The 17,790-nt window shown below is 27.0% G+C and overlaps 4 protein-coding genes and 1 long non-coding RNA gene across 19 annotated transcripts in view; 4 read left to right on the top strand and 1 right to left on the bottom strand.

The window, feature by feature from the left end:
- LOC551490 (collagen alpha chain CG42342) overlaps positions 1 to 6,310 on the top strand; it is a 251,014-nt gene extending 244,704 nt beyond the window's left edge. For 8 of the 15 annotated variants that reach the window (XM_026444373.1, XM_026444371.1, XM_026444369.1 and 5 more), the window contains 5 exons: positions 1,280 to 1,306; positions 2,737 to 2,772; positions 3,607 to 3,741; positions 5,284 to 5,558; positions 6,143 to 6,310. In XM_026444373.1, the coding sequence (XP_026300158.1) occupies positions 1,280 to 1,306; positions 2,737 to 2,772; positions 3,607 to 3,741; positions 5,284 to 5,409 (324 nt within the window). In that variant the 3' untranslated portion in view covers positions 5,410 to 5,558; positions 6,143 to 6,310. Of the gene's footprint in view, positions 1 to 1,279; positions 1,372 to 2,736; positions 3,173 to 3,606; positions 3,742 to 5,283; positions 5,559 to 6,142 lie in introns of those variants that run through there. The other 7 variants (XM_026444365.1, XM_026444368.1, XM_026444372.1 and 4 more) reach the window with 7 other exon arrangements.
- A 1,380-nt stretch (positions 6,311 to 7,690) lies between these two features.
- On the top strand, positions 7,691 to 8,765 carry LOC107965340. Its single transcript, XR_001705196.2, has 2 exons — positions 7,691 to 7,801; positions 8,325 to 8,765. It is a non-coding gene; the product is annotated as an uncharacterized LOC107965340 (long non-coding RNA).
- LOC725196 (putative peptidyl-tRNA hydrolase PTRHD1) lies at positions 7,818 to 10,301 on the bottom strand. Its single transcript, XM_006558313.3, has 3 exons — positions 10,240 to 10,301; positions 8,577 to 8,763; positions 7,818 to 8,406 (listed from the first exon to the last, which is right to left on the bottom strand). The coding sequence occupies exons 2-3, from the start codon at positions 8,760 to 8,762 to the stop codon at positions 8,233 to 8,235; spliced, it is 360 nt and encodes a 119-aa protein (XP_006558376.1). The 5' UTR covers position 8,763; positions 10,240 to 10,301; the 3' UTR covers positions 7,818 to 8,232.
- Positions 10,302 to 10,355: 54 nt separating this feature from the next.
- On the top strand, positions 10,356 to 13,275 carry LOC409954 (peroxiredoxin 1). The gene is made up of 4 exons (XM_003249241.4): positions 10,356 to 10,481; positions 12,367 to 12,513; positions 12,609 to 12,917; positions 13,005 to 13,275. Exons 2-4 carry the CDS (start codon positions 12,383 to 12,385, stop codon positions 13,147 to 13,149), a joined length of 585 nt encoding a protein of 194 aa, XP_003249289.2. The 5' UTR covers positions 10,356 to 10,481; positions 12,367 to 12,382; the 3' UTR covers positions 13,150 to 13,275.
- Positions 13,276 to 13,909: 634 nt separating this feature from the next.
- Positions 13,910 to 17,758, top strand: LOC107965338 (synaptic vesicle glycoprotein 2C). Its single transcript, XM_026444363.1, has 9 exons — positions 13,910 to 14,209; positions 14,982 to 15,144; positions 15,333 to 15,454; positions 15,539 to 15,783; positions 15,933 to 16,111; positions 16,246 to 16,490; positions 16,630 to 16,789; positions 16,891 to 17,006; positions 17,107 to 17,758. The coding sequence occupies exons 1-9, from the start codon at positions 14,089 to 14,091 to the stop codon at positions 17,163 to 17,165; spliced, it is 1,410 nt and encodes a 469-aa protein (XP_026300148.1). The 5' UTR covers positions 13,910 to 14,088; the 3' UTR covers positions 17,166 to 17,758.
- The last annotated feature ends 32 nt before the right edge of the window (positions 17,759 to 17,790 follow it).

The following is a 17,790-nucleotide window of genomic DNA, read 5'->3' as shown; positions in this document are numbered from 1 at the left end:
TTAGGACGAGCGCGAGAGATCTGAGACTAATTGACAAAGATAAAAATAGTAAAGGCGAAAAATTACTCTTTTCTTTACACGACGATATTTCGGCAATCGGAAATTGTATCGGGATAAATGAAAGTGAGTTTTAAAGAGGAAGGTTCTGCGCTTCTGATGATCGTTCATTCGTTGGCCAAAGATTACCAACTTCGAAATTATAGCGGTTTAAAATTTTGCTAATTTTAATAGAATTTCTAAGGTACGTTGCGATAATTCGGCGAAGACGCGCGAGCGAAAGACCCGAATAGGCGAGAACGATGGAGATAAACGATAAAAAATTATCTTTTTCTTTGCACGACGATATCTCGGCAACCGAAAGTCGTATTGAGATAAATGAAAAAGTATTTTAAAGAGGAAGGTTCTGCGCCTCTAATGATTGTTCATTCGTTGACCAAAGATTATTAACTTCGAAGTTATAGCGGTTTAAAATTTTGCTAATTTTAATAGAATTTCTAAGGTACGTTGCGATAACTCGGCGAAGACGCGCGAGCGAAAGACCCGAATAACCGAGATCGATGGAGATAAACGATAAAAAATTATCTTTTTCTTTGCACGACGATATCTCGGCAACCGAAAGTCGTATTGAGATAAATGAAAAAGTATTTTAAAGAGGAAGGTTCTGCGCCTCTAATGATCATTCATTCGTTGACTAAAGATTACCAACTTCGAAGTTATAGCGGTTTAAAATTTTGCTAATTTTAATAGAATTTCTAAGGTACGTTGCGATAATTCGACGAAGACGCACGAGCGAAAGACCCGAATAAACGAGAACGATGGAGATAAACGATAAAAAATTATCTTTTTCTTTGCACGACGATATCTCGGCAACCGAAAATCGTATTGAGATAAATGAAAGAGTATTTTAAAGAGGAAGGTTCTGCGCCTCTAACGATCGTTCATTCGTTGACCGAAAGTTACTATCCTCGGAATTATAACGGTTCAAAATTTTATTAATTTTAATAAGAATTAGTCTAGGGTTTAATGGACTAAAAAAAGATTATTGTTTCTTTTGTTAAAATTTTCTTTCTAGTTCCATCCACCCCACTTTACGACACTTTCCCAAACAATTGCAAACTCTATCACAGCACAAAGTTCGAAGTTGTCCAATCCTCTTATTATCAAAACGGCTCGATGTCCGATCTAACTATTTAACCGTGAACAACGATATTTCATCCGAGCTGAAACTCGATTACGATGTCGTTCGAGACACCCAACGACACATTCTGTTTATCCCCAGGGTACCGATGGAATTCCTGGCGCGGAGGTACAGTGGCATTCGATTATCGCTCGCCCCTCGGTGTGACTGCGACACAGTCTAACCAGCCCGGGGTAACGACGATACATCTGCCTGATCTACCCCGGGGACTGCCCCAAAATTCGTCTCTTTACTTCTTTTGCACGAAAAAGGAGGGGGCTGAAATTAAAAGTTTTGCGCCTTTCTCCCTCTTTAACACACCAAATATGTTGTTGCACGATCATCCCTTTACTCTTGCAAATTTTATCGATTATTTATTATCGCTACTTCAAAAATATTTATTTTTTGAAAAATAATCTTTTGGTTTCGTAGTATTTGCAAATGTTACGAAGTAGTAGATACAATAGTAGTAGTCTGTTTCGATCGAGCTGTTTCAAATTTTATTAAGGCGATTCGAATAATTTGCTTTATTAAAATGGAGAAATTTTTACAAAATTTTTTCAAAATCAAAAGTGGATATAAGATGGAATTAATAGTCAGAGATATTATTTGTTAAAGAGTCAAGTTTTTGTGTACAACAGTGGTTCATTCGTTAATATTCGGACATTGTTTTTTTTTTCTTTTTTATTCCATTGATTGCTTTTTTCAAAACGATAAATTGAATATGACGAAAGTTAAATAATATTTTTATGTAAAATTTTGTAATGCAATTGCAAAATTTACGTTCTAAATTAATGATAAAATAAATCGAATGTAATCCAAAAATTTTATTAAATTTCGCCATTATTTAATTTATTGTACAGCAAAAAAAAATAAATCGAATAAATTTATTCTTCGTATAAAAAGCAATCAATCCAATAACATACCATGTCGGAATATTAATAAAACAGATCACTGTACATTTACGTTAAAAGTGACAATTTTCAAAGCTATGCGTGTTTTGTACATATGCTTTTTTTCTTGGGATAAAAAAATTTCTCGAACATTTATTTAACCAAAACTTTCTAAAAATTTCTAAAATTCTTCTTTGTAGAATCCTTTCGCTTAATGAAGATTAACCTCTCATCCTTCTCTAAAGAAAGTTATTTTCAAAATTTAATTAAATCTCAAAGAGAGGGAGAAGCGCACAATCCTCTCCACTTTGATAAAATTCAAATTCTCTCAAGAATGTACAAAACTGACAAAAAGAAAAAAGAAAGAAGAAAAAAAAGAAAAACAAATCGTCCACAAAAATTAAATCAAAATCAAATCAATAGCTTTCATTTGCTTGCTTCTTTTAATTATTAGTCTTTCACGCATTTGTGATCGTAGTCACATGTTGTATGTTGCCATTTGGGAGCAAGTTTCGCATAGAGAAAAATCATTGTATAACACATATATATATATAGAAAAGTTCTTCTCTCTATATATACAATATCGTATCGTGCATGTAGAAAAGAAACGAAAAGAGAGGCACGACCGTCACTTAACGAATAAATTCTTTGACGTACCAATTCCAGGGACCGAAGGGAGAGAAAGGTGCTAAAGGCGAATCTGTGAGTATTGATGAAATTCGACTAATCAGTTTTAAATAATTGGGCAAGGAAAAATAAAAAAAAAAAAACAATTCGTAGTTTGTGACGAGCGAGCAAGCTCATAACGAGTTCTTCATTAAAAAAAAAAAGAAAGAAAAATTCTCCGATTGACTGAGAAATCTAGAAACAAAAATTCATCACTAATATCATCGATTTACCATTATTAACATAAACTATTATCGATTCACGTTTACCTTACTAATATTAATCAATTATTCATAGACAATTTAATTGTGTTTCGATCAAGTTTCATATAATCTTTAAATTTTTGTAGCACGAATTTAATAATAGGACGGTTTAACATGGATACGAATTACATATTGTGTTTATTGCACAACGCATGTAACGAGGAAAAAAAAAAGAAAGAGAAATCATCATGGATAAATATAGAAATATAAATTAATTTTTACGCGTGTGCTGCCACCAGCGTGATTAAATCGAACTAATTTTAACTTGCTCGAAGAAATGTATTATAACATTTAGTTAAGACGATACCCAAACTCACGTTTCTTTTGTTCTAACGCTCGACGAAAGAAAAATCGATAAAAAGACAATACATATGTGTATATATATGTATATATATACACATATGTATACATATCACGACGCCTTTATCTTGGACCGTTGATGCTCATTTGCACATATATTTTAATCGATTTTATTATTATTATGCATAAAGAGATTTTTTTTAATCTTGTGTGCCTGGCCTTTTTTGCACGTCCGCGAAAATAATTTCGCCTGTACTGTTTAACAACGCCATTTCGTTGCTGAAACGTTTCTCGTGTATGAATACAGGGACCGCCGGGGAAACGGGGTAGGAAAGGCGACAAAGGCAACAAAGGGGATCAGGGTGTACCAGGCCTCGATGCTCCCTGTCCATTAGGGGCCGACGGACTTCCGCTGGCAGGATGCGGTTGGAGGCCACCCCAGGTATCTCTTCTCTCACCACCTTCTCCCCTATTCGTTTCGATTAATTATAATCGTACGGCTTAACCAACTTCGTCGTCGTCGTCGGTTCCTCCTTCTTTCCTTTTCTTTATCCTCCCACATTTATCAAATTTCTTTCTCCATGGTTTGAATTAATTAATCTTTCTCATTTGTCAATCTGTGATAAATTGTATAATTGTGTGAATATTTAACATTTAAGATAGTAAGTATTTTTTTTTTGAAACAATTGGGAAATTGGAGTACACTTGGCATGATTATTTTAACCCTAGTTTGAAATGAATTAAATTTTGGAAATGAAAATATATCAATAATCTAGAGAAAGTAATAGGGTTAATTTAATCATCAATCTTTGCTTTCCTTTCCTCCAACGTGTGAATATTTAACATTTAAGATAGTAAGTATTTTTTTTTGAAATAATTGGGAAATTGGAGTACACTTGGCATGATTATTTTAACCCTAGTTTGAAATGAATTAAATTTTGGAAATGAAAATATATCAATAATCTAGAGAAAGTAACAGTGGCAGGGTTAATTTAATCATCAATCTTTGCTTTCCTTTCCTCCAACGTGTGAATATTTAACATTTAAGATAGTAAGTATTTTTTTTTGAAATAATTGGGAAATTGGAGTACACTTGGCATGATTATTTTAACCCTAGTTTGAAATGAATTAAATTTTGGAAATGAAAATATATCAATAATCTGGAGAAAGTAACAATGGCAGGGTTAATTTAATCATCAATCTTTGCTTTCCTTTCCTCCAACGTGTGAATATTTAACATTTAAGATAGTAAGTATTTTTTTTTGAAATAATTGGGAAATTGGAGTACACTTGGCATGATTATTTTAACCCTAGTTTGAAATGAATTAAATTTTGGAAATGAAAATATATCAATAATCTAGAGAAAGTAACAGTGGCAGGGTTAATTTAATCATCAATCTTTGCTTTCCTTTCCTCCAACGTGTGAATATTTAACATTTAAGATAGTAAGTAGAACTTATTTTGGAAATAATTGGGAAATTGGGGAGTATTTTTATCTTGGAGTACACTTGGCATGATTATTTTTCGATTATTTTAACCCTAGTTTGAAATGAATTAAATTTTGGAAATGAAAATATATCAATAATCTAGAGAAAGTAATAATGACAGGGTTAATTTAATCATCAATCTTTGCTTTCCTTTCCTCCAACGTGTGAATATTTAACATTTAAGATAGTAAGTATTTTTTTTTGAAATAATTGGGAAATTGGAGTACATTTGGCATGATTATTTTAACCCTAGTTTGAAATGAATTAAATTTTGGAAATGAAAATATATCAATAATCTGGAGAAAGTGACAGGGTTAATTTAATCATCAACCTTTGCTTTCCTTCTGAAGAGAAGAACACTAACAAGCGTAGGTGTGTAAACGAGAGATAAAAGTGTCTGTGTAATAAGCTCGACGTGATTGGGGAGTAAAAAAAAAAAAAAAAAAAGAAAAGGAAACTAAGTAGGTGGAAAGGCTTGGATTCTCGTGTATGCTTAGCAGGACATCACTAGCACCTCGATACCAGCTGTCGAAGGTCCTGAGCCTGCAGAAACGGATTACGAGGAGCCGGAAGAGGAATACGAGGAGTATACGGATCCGAATGGAAACCTAGCCGAGCAATAATCGCTCGTTGTGCGCTGCCCTAATCACTACCAACAACCACCACTACCACCACCACTACTATCACCAAAACTACAACCACCAAAACAACCACCACAGCCATCGCCCTCATCACTCGTCTCACCTTGCTCTCCCAAACTAACGTGGTCCTGGTAATTGCAAGTCCCGTAGTTATACTAACTGTGTTGTATGCATGCCAGCTATATATATATAAATAACACCTAAATAACAGAGAAGAAGAAACACGATTTTTTAAAATTATTAAAAATTATTAATCTTGCAAAACTTATTCTCTCCTTATCCCAATTTCGTTGTACTTATGTTGTATGCCGCTGCAAATTAGTATCACAATATTAAAATTTAAGCTTGCTTTGCTTTAAAAAAAGTAAGAAGGATTAAAGAAAAAGAGTGAATGGCAACGATGAAGATGAAACGGCAATATTTCCCTTGGCTGCCTGCTATATTTGCAAAATTGTCCGCTTTGATTAAATATTAACGAGGAAAAAATGAAATATATATCGTTCGAAAATTCGAAAGCGTATGCTTTTTCTTTCTTCTTCTTCAAAGCGATCATATCTTTTTTTATTTTTCTCTCTCTCTTCGTCTTTGAATGAAATACACTACGACAATCTTCATCACATAGTTTTTTTTTTTCGCTTAAAAAGCTTCGAAGAAACATTGTTTGCAAATATTTTACATTAGAATCCCTTTTTTTTCTCTCTTTCTCGATCCCCAGAGAAGAAGGAACATCCTTCACGATTGGCTGGAAGAGGAGGCGCAAAAGGAGGAAGGGCAGTGATACAAGTTAAGCGGTGAAAGAAGATAGTACATATTTTCGAGGACCTGTGTGCGTATACTCCATCGTAGAAAGGAAAAGAGAAAAAAGAAAAAAAAGAAGAAAAAACGGAAAAGAAAAAAGGAAAAAAGGAAAAAAGAAGAACAAAAACAAAAACAAAAAACAAAAAAAAATTTAAATCCAGTTTAACTAACGAACTAATAGAAATAATAAAACTCGAGTTATTTACGAGAAAAAGAAATATATATATTTTTTTACATATATATATATTTTTTTTTCTTTCTTTGGCATATATATATATATATATATATATAATCACGCGTATGCCAGAAATAATCTTCTTGCCATCGGGTGTTGTAAATAAGTGTACTTACAGTGTTTAGCGTCCGCAAATAGTGCGTGTACATAAATACCATATATTTAGAGCTTACTACCGGGAATTCGGTTAGAAACGACATCATCATAATTTTATCGACAATTTGTTTATAATTGTAAACGTAAATACCGGTAATTTATAAATTACTTTAATTCTAAGTGTGTGTGTGAGAGAGAGAGAGAGAGAGAGAGAGCGAGCGAGCGAACGAGAGAGAGAGAGAGAGAAAATACCGAATTATATCAAATATCGTTCGCACAACGTAACATAGCGTTATAGGCAAAGTTCTAAAAACAATAGGCAATTTATTGATCCATTAATATTATTATCAACGTGTGTTCTTTTTTTTTTTTTTTTTTTTTATATATATATATATATAAACACTATACGTGAAAAATAAATTTGTCTCTTCGTTCGTTATATTCGAATGAGATAATTTCGAGAAAGAAAAAAAAAAAAAAAATGTAAAAAGTTTGAGATCTTGTCAAATTGTCTTATCCTACCTTTTTTAACTGGAAATTAATTCGAAAAGGAAAATTGTACCTTTTAAAATATTATAAAAAAAAAAGAAAAAAAAAAATTATATCTTTCGAAATAATGTTACCTTGAACGTATTATATTCTCGAGTAAATTTCCGAGTCAATTAATTATTCTTCTAATCTATTTATTTGTTTGCTAAAGTGCCAACCAAAAGCATTTAAGCATAATTATAATATTATGTATTTATATTATTATAATTTTTTATTATTGATTATTACTTTTATTATACATTATTATGTTTTTAAGATTATCTTTTCTTTTTTTTCTCTTAAATTATGTCTAAAAATCTGTAAAAAAAAAATCTAATTTTTCTGATGTATCAAAATTTGTATTGAAAAATTTCAATCGTCGTGTTCAATCATCTAGGAAACTCGAATTTTATTTTTATCGAAAAAATAATGAGATAAGATTATTATAACGAGGAACGATTAATACTTATCTCCCCCCTCCCCCCCCCCCCGATGTGTGTCATTTATTCGCACAATAAATATGTGCGTACCTGTGTCATTTTATCGCCTTTGGTACACTCTAATAAAATAGTGCATATTTTTGCACATTCATTGAGGGAAAATTTTTATACAAATATCAGTTAATAATGCATATCTTGACATAATTTTTATCTAGATTAGTAATAATAACAACTGTAAAGCAAAGGAGTAACGTGTACACATTGTCAATACTATCAGGTATTGTTAAATAAAGAATAAGTATATATCTATCGTTTTCATATTGGCGTATAGCAAATCCCTGAGATGGAATTGATTCCTACTTATACATATATATATATATATATATATATATATATATATATATATAAAAATAAAAAATAAAAAAGGGAAAATTTATAAATTTATGAGATTAATTTATTACTTGATAATTGAATACGTGTTAATGCTATCTTTTTCTAAACTGAATTTGAAATTCTCTTTTTTTTTTGTAAGTTTTTCTAATAAAAATCTTTTAGATATTGAAACTTTATATTGACTATTTCTTAAAATATACATAGTACTATATTAATTATTATTTTATAATATTTAGTTTTATTATGATTGATTATAATGTACAATGTAGAAGAAAATAGCATATAAAATAATTATATAATCAAAATTATATCTTTTTACAGTTTAAGTAACTTATATTTCTTAAAATATGATTGTACTTTATCCTTTGGGTAAGGTTTTGTTACTAAACATGTTGGAATATTTTCAGGCTGTTCAATCCAGAGTTTATGATGGATGTTCTCATTTGTCAATATTAAAGATAAATTATTTAAACTGGTCTCATCTGGAATCTAACATTAATATAAATATAAATATATCCATATATATAATATGAATATATTATAAATGTCACCATACTCCTTCGCTATTTTAAAAATTGTATACACAAGAGTTATGCACAATAATATGTTCAAATTGACGTCTAATATCTATAATACATATAGTTCCTGGATATACTTACTTCCAAGACAATTTTGTGCATAACATCTAAATTGGCAAGGTAGGCTTGTGTGTAATTATCGTTATAAAAAAGATGAGTAACAGCAGTGCACGCATGGCATGCTTGAGCTATAACTGCGCCAACGGGCCAATTCATTGTCTTCAGAAGATCTCCTCTTACTATCACATATTGAACTAGCACGCTCATCCTAATAATGCAAAAGATATTTAATTTTCTTAGAACATTATAAAATTATAGAATAATATGCAAAAAATTATCGTAAGGCTGATCTTGATGAATTATTAAATTTTGGACATTTGTGTCAATTGTGTCAAATTCTTTTAATTTTCTATATACTAAATTTAATGCAATTTACAATCCTTACATAGTAAGTGCCAAAAATATATATAATTCATATAAATAAGAAAACAATAGGAAGTACTTTTAAAGTATTTATCTATTGAAATATCTGTTTAGTATTATAATATCCAAAAGTAAAATACAAATATCATTGTAATATTCTTTTGGCGTTGTAGTTTAAATCAGATGTATTATTTATATAAATTGTTGTTATTAAAGACAAATTACTCATACAAAAATATTGTGTATAATATGTTACAATGTTCAAAACATATTTCATTTATGTAGAATACAATAACTTTGTACATTTAAAATATTTTTCATTATTATTAATATACCACAAAATATATAATAATACCTGCAATTTTTTTATGAATAAAAGTTTAAAAAAAATTTTAATCATCTTTACTTTTTTTAAATATATTATGTTTTAAATTATATTTTATCAAAATAAATATACACATTCAAATACATCTCATTTATTATTCTATACATATTTATTATATTTACTATATTTAATATATATAATAAAATTTTATTTATTCATTTATTTAACAAAGAATCTATGTTTAGAAAAAAAACTACTTGTTTATAATTGTAAATATTATCAATTAAAAAAATACTGATTATATTATTATTTTATTTTATTTAATTAATTTTATTTATTTAATTTTTAAAAAATAACAAAAATTATAATCATATCAAATAGTTTATGATCTAATTAGATTTAAAAAAAAATACAAAATGAATATATAAATTTAAATCTTTGTTCGAATATAAATAAAAAAAGATACGAAATTTATTTATAGGAAAAATTCATTTAAAGAATTATAAGATTATAAAATTAAATAAAAATATAATAATAACTAAAAAAATTAATACAGATCATTATTTTAATCATTACATGTAACTTTTTATTCTATCTATTATTTTATCTATATATAATTATTCTTCATATATAACTTTCTGATTGTACTTATGAAATTTTTTTTTATATGTAAAATTTTATGACTTTAAAATTTTTTTTATTAATAATATTATTTATTTAAATTTTCAATTATAATATTATTTAAACATATTTTATTTCACACGAAAATTATTATATTATAACTTATATTCGAGATTTTTTTATTGTATTTTATTATTTATAATAAATATTGTTTTTTAAAATACAATTTGTCTTTATTCAAATGCTTTACTATGTATAATATATTTATCAATTAGTTGATAATTTTATAATTTTCATTTATAAATAATAAGATATACACATTTATTAATGTTTAAGCATTCTTCTTCTTTTTGTAAAAACAATCGTTAATAATACCTGTCAAAAAAATAAAACTGATTTTTCTCTAAAAGAATAAATTATACTGATAGAAAAAAAATATAATATTCCATAGAGGGCAGCACTGACTATAGATGGCGCATATGATGTTTTTCAGTTGCAAATATTACATAGAAGGTGAATTCCATCGAACCGGTTAACATTCTCATACGTCTTCGCAAACGAGACTGTTGGACGAATAGTGATTCTGCATAAAATACAATTTTGTTACAAAATAAAAGGTATAAATTTTATATAATTACATTTAATTTTGAACCAATATTTATATGTAATTAATTTTACGTATAATATTTTTAATTTTTATCCGTTTATATATATTTAAATATGATTGTAAACGGAAATTTAAAAATTGTGAAATACTAAATTAGTATAAATCTTTATATATAAATATTAAAAATACAAAAATTATATTTTATTATTATTAAACAGATCGAAATTGTATAGAATTTTGCTTTTATTTGTTTTTAACTTTTTTTTTTTAAATTTATTCGATCTAGTTTCAGAAAGTTCTCGATGGTGCAATAACCACTCACACAAAAGAAATACCTAACGTATACTTATATACGTGGAAATGGTTGAATGATACATGATTATTGTAAATCAATTTATTAATTTTAGAAATAGAATTTAGTTATATTTTATTATATATTATATAAATTATAATATATTTTTTTAAAATATTAGTGATTACATAAAATATATCTTTAATAATATGTTAGAAAATTTCGTAATAGTAAAGACTTCTTAGAAAGACCATAAATTCTTACATATCTTTTTTCACATAATAAATAACATAAGACACTTTTTAGTATATCTTTATATATATATATATGTACATATATATATATTCAATATCGATTAAATTGTATTGACCTGTACAATATAGCAAAAGCGTCTTGTAGTTTTCATATTTTTTTTAATTTTAAGTGAGTATTCCTAAAATTTTGTTTTATTATTTTCAATAAAGAAATGATTATCTTTTGCAATTATTCATTTTTTCCAATCATTAATACATTATTAAATGTATAAATTTTACAAGTTATTTATATCATAATTTCGTGTATATAATCAATTTTTTTTCTTTTTGACATTTTTTTTAGCAAATATAATATATAATGATGATATAGCTAAGACAATTTTATGTAACAATTTTCAGAGATATGTAAAAAGGTTAAAGATAGAATGAATAAGGTTATTTTTATTTTTTACTAAAATAGATGAAAAAGAAATAATTGAATGAAAAATGTAAACAATTTAAAAAAACTTTCGCGAAAATTGAAAATTATAATTTTATAATTAAAAAAAAAATGATTAATTTTGCTATAAAGAAAATTTAAAAATTTATATTAATATTTATGTCACATAAAGAGATGTGTAAATTTTTATATCATTTTTTATATCACAAATAGTTAAATAATTATTTAAAAGAATGAATATAATAATGAAATTATTTAAAAGAATGAATATAAAAGAGATTAATTAAATAGAGATAGAGATTAATTAAAGGATATGCTTGCATTTTATTTTAAGAAAATTAAAACATTTTGTAAATTATTTAGTTTATAATATAATTCTATTATATTATTTAATAATTAAAAATATTATTATGTGAAAAATTTTTCATAAAATTAATTTATTCAAGAAAAATTATATATTTTTTTAAAAAAATATATTAAATTGCATTTTCCAAATACAAAAATATATAAAACTATATAAATATAATACAGGAATATAAATTTAATTTTGTCCTGTAAAATTTCTTTCTATTTCTAATTTCTTCTATCTTTTTTACTATCTACCTTTTTTTCTATCTTTTTTAGAAGTATGTAACTTTAATATGTAATGTTCAATTGAGAAGAAAATCTTATATATTGTATATATTAATCAAGCACAATATATAATGTTTTTTACATTAATAATAAGTAATAATATTGATATTATTATATAGTATTTATAAATAATATTTTAATATCTGTAGTAATTTTAATAAAATATTAATAATTTGTAACTATAATCTAAAATGGATGTCTATTTAAACTTTCTTTTATAATGGAAAATAAAAATACTTTTCAAATAATATTCATGAAAATTTTTTTGCTATTATAGAAACAAAACTTTAATAATGGCCCCACAACTTCAAAAACGTGCACCTGATTTTCGAGGTACTGCAGTTGTGAATGGAGAATTTAAAGATATTTCTCTTTCCGATTATCAAGGAAAATATCTTGTTCTATTTTTCTATCCATTAGACTTGTACGTATTTTAATTCATAATTTTGTATATGTATTTAATGATATAATTTTTTTAATTATGTATCATATATCAAAAAATGATAATTTATTTTGCAGTACATTTGTTTGCCCCACTGAAATCATTGCCTTTTCTGATCGTGCTGATGAATTTGAACAAATTGGTTGTAAACTCATTGCAGCATCTACTGATTCTCACTTCAGTCATTTAGCATGGATAAACACACCACGTAAGCAAGGTGGTCTTGGTGAAATGAACATTCCTCTTCTTGCTGATAAAAGTTCTAAAATCGCACGTGATTATGGCGTACTTGATGAAGAAAGTGGAGTTCCATTTCGTGGTCTCTTCATCATAGATGATAAACAAAATTTACGCCAAATTACTATCAATGATTTACCAGTTGGGAGGTAAAAATTCACATAAAATAATATTTTTACATATCTAATATATAATGTTGTTTTATCTTAATAAATTTTATCTTAATATATTTATAGGTCTGTTGATGAGACTTTACGTTTAGTTCAAGCATTCCAATATACTGATAAACATGGAGAAGTATGTCCAGCTGGCTGGAAACCAGGAAAGAAAACTATGAAACCTGATGTAGTTGGTTCTAAAGAATATTTTAAAGATACATAAATGAAAGAAAGAAAAAAAAAGAAAGAAATTTCTATACTTTATTAAAACTGTCATTTATGTAAAAATATTACATTTTTTAAAACTAAAAACTTGTTTTGTAATAAACATAGTATATGTAATTTAAAATCGTAATATTAATTATATTTTCAATATCAACTATTTTCATTTCTTATAATAAATAAGTATCTTTCATACATTGTGTATTTTATTAATCACTCATTTAAATAATATATGTTTTACTATCTAGTTTTATTTTTGTTTAATGATTGTAAATATATATACAATCGTACATATTTAAAATGAAGATTGTCATTATTAACTATTGAATGGTTTTTGTTAGCAATTTAATTTTGAAAGTATGAGATTGGAAATTATTGAATTGACATCATTAATTACGGATAAAATAATGTATATACATCTTTATGGCTTCTCAATATAACAAATGGACTTATATAAATCAATATTTATATATTTATATATTTATATCATTAAATTATAAAATATATAATGTCTAATAATTGTGAAAATGTCATTGCTAAAACAGGTTAAGAAATTCATAAAATACTTTAATATTATAATAGTAAATTTTTAAAAAAAAAGACGATAAATTTAAAATATTAATATTTATTGAATAATATTTATTATGATTATATAATATTTCATATTATAATATTTACAATTATAATTCAAAATTTGACTTTTCCATTTTAGTTTTAAATGTTAAAGTATTATTATAATCTTTCAAACGATAATTTAATATTCTAATAATTATAATGTCATAGAAACCTAACTAGTTTTAAAATGTGTAGTTTTAAAATCCCTATAATCGTAAAAAAGATTAGGAAACTATATACAGTTCAATGTATGAATAATATTATTTAATATAATTCAATTACAGGATGTGGTCTCTTTCACTGTTTTATTATTGGATTATGCGGCATGTGTGCAATTGCAGAAGCTTGCGTTCTTCCAACTATTCTAATTGTAGTTCCATTCATGGCATGTGATTTAAGCCTAAGTGCAAACCAAGCAACTGCTGTGCACGCTACGTTAACATTAGGTACATATAGAATGTATGTACATAGATATTTTTTAACAATATATAACAAACTGATTGAAATTATTAATTGACAATAAAAAAATATTTATAAAACTAATAATTAATAAGAACATGAGATTGAATATCCTATTCATCAAATCATTTCAAAAAGTTAAATATCAATGCTATAATAATTCAATTTAAAGTGTTGTTCTAAATGATAAAATTAGAGTCATTTTAGAGGAATTTTTTTTACACTTAATACTTCTGATTAGATCTTTAAGTGAAAAAAATAACTTCTAAAAATAACTTCTAATATTCAAACTATATTTATATTCATATTTATTCAATTACTATTTTTTTTTTTTTTTTTTTCATTACTCATGCAACATTAATAAGGATCTTGGATTCAGTCATCAGATTCTCTATTATTACAAAAATTATGAATAGTGAAGACATAATAGTAGACATAATATTTCAAATTTTCAATTCATTGAAAAAAATAGAAGAATATTTCACCGATACGCAATAAAATGATTCATCATTTATTCATTCTATGTCTGACGAATACGTAACTCGATTTCTTATCCAGAAATTATTCCTCGTTTAATTTCACTAGTCATTGCCACTAAATATGAATCAGTCAAGGTCGTGAGATTTCAATTCAATGGAAAATACAATTCCGTTATTTCTAAACTTTCTAATATGTTTATGATGAATTAATATATATATATATATACATATATTTGAAATGATTTGCAGTATATTTTACGAATAATAAGATTGTGTATAGGAATGGCTGTAGGAGGATTTCTATTCGGAATAATAATCGATGCAAGTGGGCGTAAGGGTTCCATTCCTGTCACTATGATCGTTGTATTTTGCGCTACTATCAGTTTATCCTTTGCGCAAACTACATTTCTGATATACATTTCAACATTTATACTTGGATTAGGGTAAGTTTATCTAATCACATAAATTTTTATTTTCGAAATCCTATATTTTCGAATTATAAAATATATTGCTTAATAATTTAAATAATAATAATAAATCTCTAAAATTGTTCGATAATAAAAAAAATATTATCACCTATCTTTCCCATATAACAAATATGTAAAAGCATGAAAATATTCGTTTATTTCAGATTAGCTGGTAATAATGTGGTTTTAAGAGTATATCTAATCGAATTACTGCCCATGAAACGAAGAGGCTTTTGTTTAGTTATTTTGGACGTATTAGGAATCCTTAGTTACATGTCTATTTTAGGCTAGTGTTTTATAAATGAACGTATTTATTACATTATAGAGAGAGAGAGAAGTAAATAAAGAATAAAATTAAAACGTTCAACAGGATTGTCATGGCTGCTAATGCCTTCGATCCTGCTATTCCAAAATAAAAAATTTCGACCAAATTCTTGGCGAGTCCTTACAGGATTAGGAGGTATACCAAATTTGATCATAGCGTGCGCGACCAGTTTGCTGCCGGCAAGTCCAAGATATCTGCTTTACCGGCGACGACACGAGGAAGCATTATCGATATTACGACAAATTTATGCAATTAATAATTCGAAACACGTCGACACTTTCGTACTTTCGGTACAGTTCATTTTCTATCCAATCTGACAAGTATCGAAATCAAATTTTTATAAACTTGATTAATATCCTAAATTTTGCACAAATGCAATACATCCGTGATTTGTTTATAAATTAAATATTCGATGTAATTTTTTTCTTTCTCATTCTAGCTAAGCAATTTGGAAAACTGCGTTAAACAAATTGAAGAGGAGGACGAGGAAACGAACAATATGATCAAAACGATACATAAATTTTGTGTTAAAACGTATAAACGTATTCGAGAAATATGCAAAACGTTTAAATATACTACGATATTAGGAATTTGTACTAATTTTCTCCAATTTCCGGGGTAAAAACATTATTTATATTTTTCATCTTATAATGGAATCCATTAATTTTACTTTACATATATCGAATATCTTTTTTTCTTTTCGAGATTCTTTTCTAAAATCAATTGACAATTTAATTTGTTGTAACAACTAGGATTATGTGGCTTGCCCTGTGGAGCGCACAAATCCTACAGCAAACCGAGAATACACAGAAATCGTCAAGGAAGGATTACGCATGCGCAATTGATATAGAAGACATGGCGTTAGGGTTTTTGCACAATTGTCAAGAGGTAGACATGGATCGTTTTCGAATGCTTTTGTACTTATCATTGAGCTATTTAGTAGCAGAAATTTTATTGGTAATTGGAATCGATGTTGTGGGTAGAAAAATATTTCTAGGTAAACGTATCATCGTCTTATAATACTTAGTTTAAAAATATTCAGAAATATTGTCATGAATATATATATATATTTAATAAAATCACCTTCTTCCTTATCCGTTCATTGCCACAATTTTAAAATTAATTTTATTTTTCAGTGTTTTCGGGTCTAGTGGGAGCAACAGCATGCCTGGGCTTGTTGTTCACAGTTCATAACGTAATACAACTCGTTCTTTCACTGATTATACTAGCAACTTACGTAATTGGTCGTACAACAGCGTCGATAATCTTACTGGAAAATTATTTTACTGGCGTAAGGTTAATTATGAAACAGTTTGTGAAAAATTGATGCGTATATATATATCTATCTCTCTCACGCGCGTGAAATTTTTGTTAAACCATCTCGTGCTTCGTTTCAGGGGTACGATCATCGGTTTATCTAGAATATTTCCATACTTGGTCGGTAGTTTTAGTAAATTATTCCTAAATGTACAGTGCGCTTCTAGCATCATCGTTATGTTGGGAATTTTAATGAGTAAATGAAAGAAAATTTTCCGCTTTTCTCTAATTTTTTTTTTTTTAAATAAAAAAAGATTTTCTTGGGAAAATTTCAACGAGCCAATTGTTGATTCCAGGCGCTGCCGTTGCAGGATCGCGAATGACTGATCTAACCCGGTTACCGATGCAAGAATAACTCGTTAACATTCTTCCATGGTCTTATATAATCTTGATAAATTATGGATTATTACTTTTATTGCACCATGATTGTGAGCATAATGTATTACAAATCTACTGCTACGGAGAGAATAAAAATTTTTTTTTTTTATACAAAAAATGCGATTTACACGAAACTTTCTTTTTTTTTTTAACACGTTATAATTATTATTAATTAACGAAATAAGATTTAACATATTCGATATCAAACGATATCTGATTACACAACACACGATCACTGTGTAAACTACTTATCGTGGAATTCTTTGAAAAAATTATTTCTGATATTTTAAGAAAATGATTTAAACGTGATTGCACGCGTGTTAAATATGTCTGCGATCTATATACACAAACGTTACACAATATTCAAATGCTATATACCGAGAAGCGAGAGGAATGAAATCATAATAGAAATCTACTATTTCAAAGTTCTACTTTTCGAATGTTTATCAAATGTTCCATTACTGAAATAACTCGTTCCGTTCGTACGATAATTTAATACGAAATTAGTATTCCATGCGATCAATATCTTTTGTAAATGTCAAAACGATGTGCGAGATTAAAAAAAAAAAATTTCGAAAAAAATTTTTCACCTCGAAATATTT

Source organism: Apis mellifera, linkage group LG12 (genome assembly GCF_003254395.2).
Source record: "Apis mellifera strain DH4 linkage group LG12, Amel_HAv3.1, whole genome shotgun sequence".
Taxonomy (NCBI): domain Eukaryota; kingdom Metazoa; phylum Arthropoda; class Insecta; order Hymenoptera; family Apidae; genus Apis; species Apis mellifera.
The sequence above is the reverse complement of the archived record's forward strand: the minus strand, read 5'-3'. Positions and strand labels throughout refer to the sequence as shown.